This window comes from Psammomys obesus, unplaced genomic scaffold (genome assembly GCF_907164565.1).
Source record: "Psammomys obesus unplaced genomic scaffold, mPsaObe1.curated_primary_1811, whole genome shotgun sequence".
NCBI lineage: Eukaryota > Metazoa > Chordata > Mammalia > Rodentia > Muridae > Psammomys > Psammomys obesus.
In genome coordinates, this window is record NW_026596073.1 from 9,669,404 (window position 1) to 9,676,110 (window position 6,707).

The 6,707-nt window shown below is 45.1% G+C and overlaps 1 protein-coding gene across 1 annotated transcript in view; it reads right to left on the bottom strand.

The window, feature by feature from the left end:
* The window catches only part of Rab21 (RAB21, member RAS oncogene family), a 31,713-nt gene extending 27,522 nt beyond the window's left edge, over positions 1 to 4,191 (bottom strand). The window contains exon 1 of the mRNA XM_055626092.1: positions 3,787 to 4,191. Within this exon, the coding sequence (XP_055482067.1) occupies positions 3,787 to 3,933 (147 nt within the window). The 5' untranslated portion in view covers positions 3,934 to 4,191. The remainder of the gene's footprint in view (positions 1 to 3,786) is intronic.
* Positions 4,192 to 6,707: the final 2,516 nt, after the last annotated feature.

Genomic DNA, 6,707 nt, shown 5'->3' on the forward strand with positions numbered 1-6,707 from the left:
TGGGATGGCTGTCTGCCATGTAATCCATGTTAAGAGACCTGTGCAGGAAGCACTATTTTATAGGTGGGTCAGTCCATAGCCGAGACCATTCTATAACACAGTTCTTTCCACTGTATCAGACGACTTCCTGATCAAACTGCAGGCTGCTCACACACTGCATTGTGTTATCTATATCTGACAAGGCATCCCGTGACAGTCCTAAAGTTCTGAGTTAGGATCCCATCAATGCTGGAATAATTGGTGAAGTTTAAATTAAAGGGTTTGTGGCTACTCTATGTAATAACCTATAAAGGAAAACTCATTAGCAACTGTTTCCCACCCAAAACGAGGAAGGGATCATAGATGTTCTGAGAGAAGGTCCCATCCTAAGACATTGCGTGGCTAAAGAAAAGCTAATCTGGCCATGCATCACCACGGTATACTGGAGCTGGCCACCAGGCTTTGTATTTGCCCACCGCACTTTTTCTTTTCAAAGTCTTTATGAACTGAGGAGAACACTGGAGGTACTTACCAATCTACAAGTGAAAGAATTTTAAAAATCAGCTAATCTAGACAGTAGGTTCCACATCTTATTCTTCTTTGCAGAACCCAGCACAGAACCCTGGCCTAAAAGGGCCCAAACAAGGTTGGGGGGGGGGGAATTGAATCAAGACTTAACAAGGTATTAACAATTCATCTGTGTCTGCTTCCTGACTGTAGATGCAATGAGACCAGCTGCCTCCTCAAGTCCCTGTCACTGTGTCCCCTGCCATGGCTGTTGCAACTAAACTATGAACTAAAAACCTTTCCATCCTTAAAAAATAGTATAGTAGAATAAAATAAAAGTGGCAAGCTTTAATACTTTTACAGGTCTGCCACATTGGAGGAAAATGCTTTATTACAAAGTCATAGAGAATCTGAAGGATATATGATTTTCTTGAAGCAATTAAGATATTTGGTAGGCAGCAAACTCAGTATTAACCAATGTCATAACTACTCCCAAAGCTCAGAATCTCTTCTAATTCAGTGTCAGAAAAGGGACATGAGAACCTGTACCTCTTTGTTCAGTCCAAGCCAGGCTGGAATCATAATCTTTTCTACAGCTCAAAGCATGTCACGCTAAGAAAAGGAGGCCATCAGCAGGGCACGAGGGTGGACACCTGTAACTCCAGCTACTCTGGAGACAGAAGCAGAAGGATCATGAGTTTCAGGCCAGCTTAAGCAACAATGGAAGACGTGTGAGAAAGGAAAAGAAAAGGAAGAGGACAACTATTGAATGCACTGATATCAGAATAGTGAGAGGATGGATGTTAAATGCCACTAGAAACCCAATTAAAGGACTGGAGCTGTTTACCTAAGAGAGGACAAGACTCCAGAGGTCATGATAGCCATCTCTAACTATGTCAAGGAATGTTATATGAGACCAAGTTTCAGAGGACAGAACTAAGACTAAAACAGACTCTGGCTCTACAAAGAGAAAAACTTGTTTAGCACTAGATATAAAAGGACATGGAACACCCCCAGGCATAGTAAGTTTTCTGTTTTCAATGATATCCGTTCCTTTCACCTCCAGATGAACCCAGTGCCTTTGGCATATTAGGCAAGCTCTCTACCACTCAGCTATATGCTCAGTCTGACCTCTAAGACGTTTAAAATTAAAAGAAAAAAAGTGGATCAACAAATGCCTGAGAACAGCGAACCGATAACTCTCAATGGTTCCTGTCAGTCCTGTATATTTTCAATGTTTCACATACACTTTTCAAGATACTTTAGTGTTCTGAAACCACAGTACTTTAAAAACAAAGCACTTTAAAATGATAAGTAGTTTGTGAAGCATTCCTCTCCACCTTCTAATGCAAAATCTCCTCCTTTTAGAAATTAATACAACACAAAGTTGTGTCCTATAGATGACACAAAGCAACTTCTCTGGGAGGAAATGAGGTGACTTGCTACCCACCAGAAAGAAATGAGAGTGCTGTTTCCATGAGTTAATATACAGCAAAACCTCAACTTTGTAATGGAATGTAGTCCAGATACTGTTTACAATGAGTTATATAAAAATCTAAGCAGTGATGCTATTGGTATTGAGATCCACCTAACTTCACCTTCCCTACGTGGCTTCTTTTACATAGTTAAAAATAGCTGAGGGTGTCTTAGAAATACATAATCCAAGCACATTTTTTGTTTGTTTGTTTGTTTGTTTGAGACAGGGTCTCACTGAGTAGCTCCAGCAGTCTTGGAACTTGCTATGCAGATTAAGTTAGCCTCAACTCACAGAGATCTGTTTGCTCTGCCCCTGAGTGCTAGGATTAAGTCCTGTGCGCCACCACACAGGACTCCAAAGTGCAATTTTTAGGTTGAAAAGCTAATTAATTTTTCGATTAAGATTTCAACTGCTTGCTCTTTTCTCTTACACTGTAGAACAAAGTGTAAAATGACTTGTTTATTAATCTCCAGAGGCAGAGCAGAGCACCACAACCGATCAAAATCTAGTCAGGCCTGAGCACGGGCCTGTACCATTAACTTTGGCATCATCACCTGCTTTATATAGAATTGAAAATAGAGGGGTAAAAATAAAACATGGGCTCAGAACCAGAGCATCTTTGTAAACTCTACACTGGGTAGTTTAATAATAGCACCCAACATCAAATGTCACGCCCATTAGATTATGCATTCCAGTAGTGTGTGTCCCAGCACACGTCACAATTTCCAATTAAGATCTATTGTACAAGCTGGAGCAGTAATAACAGTGGTTACCCCATTTCATGCCCTAAGTGCACTTCCATGTTTACCTGACAACTCTGTGGACTAGAGAGAACCTTTATGGCCAGGGTAGCAGTAGAAATCTAGGGATACACAGGTTGAAGCAATTTACCCAAGATCACAGGGCTATAGAAATAAATGAGGTAGGATATGAATCCAGACGTCCAGACTCAAGTCCACTAGTCTTTTCAGCCTCTGGACGGTCTGATCAACGCAGATTAATAGGTAAATTTGTTCTAACACGTGCAAACTTTTTTTTAGGAGACCAGGGAGACCATAGCTCCTTCAATGGCCTGGTTTCACTTTCCATTACATTGTAACACTCTCCCAATGCAACTGTAGAGGCCAGTCTTTCACGACAGCAAAGACAACGTACAGCAGCAGTGCCTAGGTTTTTAGTTGGAAAACCAATTGCAGGCCAACATGCAACATGAGGTTTCACCGTGGGTAGATAAAACCTCAGACTATGTGACCCACACGCCCGACTCAAGAAGGCTGCAATGAAACTGCGTAACCGACCGGCGAGCGGTTGTTTCAAAACCCCTCCAACGATGGGTGTTTTACCACTCCATTTACTTGAAAACGGGACAAAATGGAACTTGCATAAACAATTAGTCATCAGGACGCTCTGAAGTTACAAACCACCTCGTTCGCAAATTCGAATCCGCAGATAAGTTCCTACTTCTCAAAGGGAGGGGGGGTGGGGAGGGGAACGGCTGACACTATAGAGAGCACAGAGTGAAAACACCTGGTGCCCCAGCGGAAGCGGATCAAAGGGGAAAAGTAGCCCAGAGACCGGTGGTGGTGCGTGTGGGGGAGGTGGTGCTCCCCGACCTGCGCCAGTCTCCACCGGGATGGGGACTTTTCCGAGTCCTTTCCCCACCCTCCTCCTTCCCACTCTCCGTCTTGACATCTCCAGGCTGCCTGGGCCAGCGTGTCCCCACGGCGATCGGGAAAAGCATTAGGAAGGAGGAGGGGTGACAGGCCGGCCAAGAAGCCCAGGAGCGAGCTCAGCTCCCCAGCCCGGCTCCCCGGGGTCTGCACCTGCAGGGTGGTGATGTGCTTGTCGTTGAACTTGTTCTCGCAGTAGCGCAGCACCAGCGACGTCTTCCCCACGCAGCCTTCCCCGAGCAGCACCACCTTGAAGGAGTAGGCTCGGCCCGCCGCCGCCCCGCCGCCGGCCGCAGCCATCCCGCCGCTGCCCGGCCGCCCGAGCCCCGCGCCGAGCCCCGCGCCGCCGCGCCCGCTCCTCCCGGGCCCGGCTCTTCACGCTACGCCGAGCCCGGTGCCCACCGCGTCCTCCGCGGGCGAGGCCGGAGAGGGCCGGGAGAAAGTCCCAGAATGAAGGGCCCCGGCCACCACGTCAAGAACCCGAGGCCAGGGGGTTGTCCTCCCTCTCCTCCCTCTAATGGCGTCTCCTTCCTCCTACGTCACACTCCGCGTCACGTGCCCGCGGTGGGCGGAGTCGGCGGCGGGGCCACTCCGGGCCTGTTCCCGCGGCGGCCGCGCTGACGGGCTCGGTGCTCCGCGGCGCCCGCGGTGATGAGGAGGGGTTGGTCCTGGAAGCAGACCTCACTCTGGTGGGAGAGAGTTCAGGACGTGGTCGTCTTGCCCCGGGGATGTTCACAGAGCGGTCGGCCTTCAACCAGGGGTCGTCCCACGGCAAGTCCGGCCAAGGTGCCCTTGAGTCGCTTTCTATGGGATCTCAAATCCGGGCTATTGAACTTTGCGGTCTGTCCACACGGCCAGGTCTTGTACTGGTCTTCCAGGTCTCAGCTTAAACCGGAAAGGCTTCCCTGACCACCCAGACCTTCCCACATCCTTCCATCCCTCCTACTCGCTTCCTCGCGGAGATATTTCCTAACAATGGGGTGCTTTCTTTATCAGCGCTTACCACACTCGGTGGAATTCCTATTAGGCTGTAGGTCTAAGGGCAAGGATTGCAGAAGACTAAATCTACCTCCCGTTTCCAGCCCTAAAAGCCAGGCTAAGAATGAATGATGTTTCTTAAGTCGTTAAGCCCTGCTTTCCCGGGATTTCTGTCTTCCATGCCCACTCCACTGTTATGGGTCTGGTTTATTTGAAGATTGCTTATTTTTCTTCACGTGCCTCCACTTTATTTCTAGAAATACACCTTCCCAAGAAAGCAATCTGGTATTTCTTAAATTTTGTAATTTGGTGTCAATTAACGTATATTTTTGTTTTATTTCATTAGTCCTGTTTTACACTTCAACCTAAAAAGTAAAAGGCAGCCCATTCATTCATTTATTCAACCAGTGTGTGAAATACACCCACTACTTGCCATTCTCTGTTTTGCATTAGATACAACGCCTCTGTCCTCAGCTTACATTTTTATTTTTATTTTTTTTACCAAGGAAATAAGACATGGACAATTACACAATGAATATGTCTAACTTGAAGCAGTTTCCAATATTTTGCAAACATACATGGAAAGCTAGCTGAGTTGGCATGCCAGAAAAGCTTCCTCAAGAAAGCTGCCTTTTGTTAGGATTATCTTAGGCCAAAAAAGAAAGACATGAAGTAGGAAGAAACCTGTAACATTGAGCAACTGAAGTGTGACAATAATTCAGACAAAAAATCAGAGTAAGGAACATCACATTTGAGTTCAAGGCCAGTCTTTTTGCATTGTGAGTTCCAACCTTTTTGGAGCTACATACAAGACCCTGTTTCAATAGTAATAATAGTAATAAGAAAAGAAGTTATAATGAGACTTGCAAGGAATCAAGGGGTCAATTCAAGAACAGCCTTTAATCAGGTACAGAATGCTATCAGGTCCTTTTTTAGAAAATTACTCTGGCTGTAATTAGAAAATTGGAGAAGGATAAAATTACTTTTATCTATCTAGAATCAGTCATTTGTAAGATTGTCTTATAAATTATTTCATAAATGTATCTGAGATTAAATTATCTACCTTACTCCTTTTGCTGGCGAGTCTTAAGTCAGCTTGACACACTAGAGTTACTTGAGAGGAGGGGATCTCAATTGAGAAGATGCTGCCATATGATCCAGATGTAAGGTATTTTCTTAATTAGTGATTTGTCGGGGAGGGCCATCCCTGAGCTGGCCCTGCTTTTAGAAAAAAGCAAGCTGAGCAAGCCAGGGGAAGCAAGCCAGTAAGCAGGCCCCTCCATGGCCTCTGCATCAGCTCCAGTGTCCAGGTTCCTGCCCTCACTTCCTCCAGTGGTGGACTATGAGCTGGAAGTGTAAACCAAATAAACCCTTTTCTCCCCAACTTGCTTCTTTGTCATGGTGTTTCATCGCAGCAGTTGAAACCCTAAGACACTCCTCTGCATACCTCCCACAAGGTATGTAGAATTAGTAAAAACCTTTCTTTCGAAAGAGACTTTTCTTCTGTTGCCGATTTTAAATTATTCCTCATAATGTACTGAAATTTGTATTTCTCAGCCTACAATTAGTTCTAGAGACTAAAGTCATACAGCATGCATTTAATCCCAATTCTTTGAACATTCTCTTCTCTCATCCTTTGGATGGCCATTCAAATGACAGGTATCCCAGATTATTTAACAATGTGGACATAAAACCTTATAAGTGAGCCAGGTGGTGATGGCAGACACCTTTAATCTCAGCATTTAGGAGGCAGCGGCAGGCATATCTCTGAGGCCAGCCTGGTCTACAGCAGGACTACACAAAGAAACACAGTCTTACAAACAAACAGCTGGGGCAGTGGTACATGCCTATAATCCTAGTATTCAGGAGGCAGAGGCAGGCAGATCTTGGTTTGAGGCCAGCCTGGTCTACAAAATGAGTCCAGGACAGCCAATGCTTAAACAAAGAACCCTGTCTTGGAAAAAACAACCATACATGTAGCACTTTGCATTCACCAAATTTGTTTAAAATTATTTAAAAACCATTGTAAAATAAAACTGAATGTCAAGGTAATTGTTTCAGTTTGTGATTTAAGAAATGCATAAAAAAATTTATAG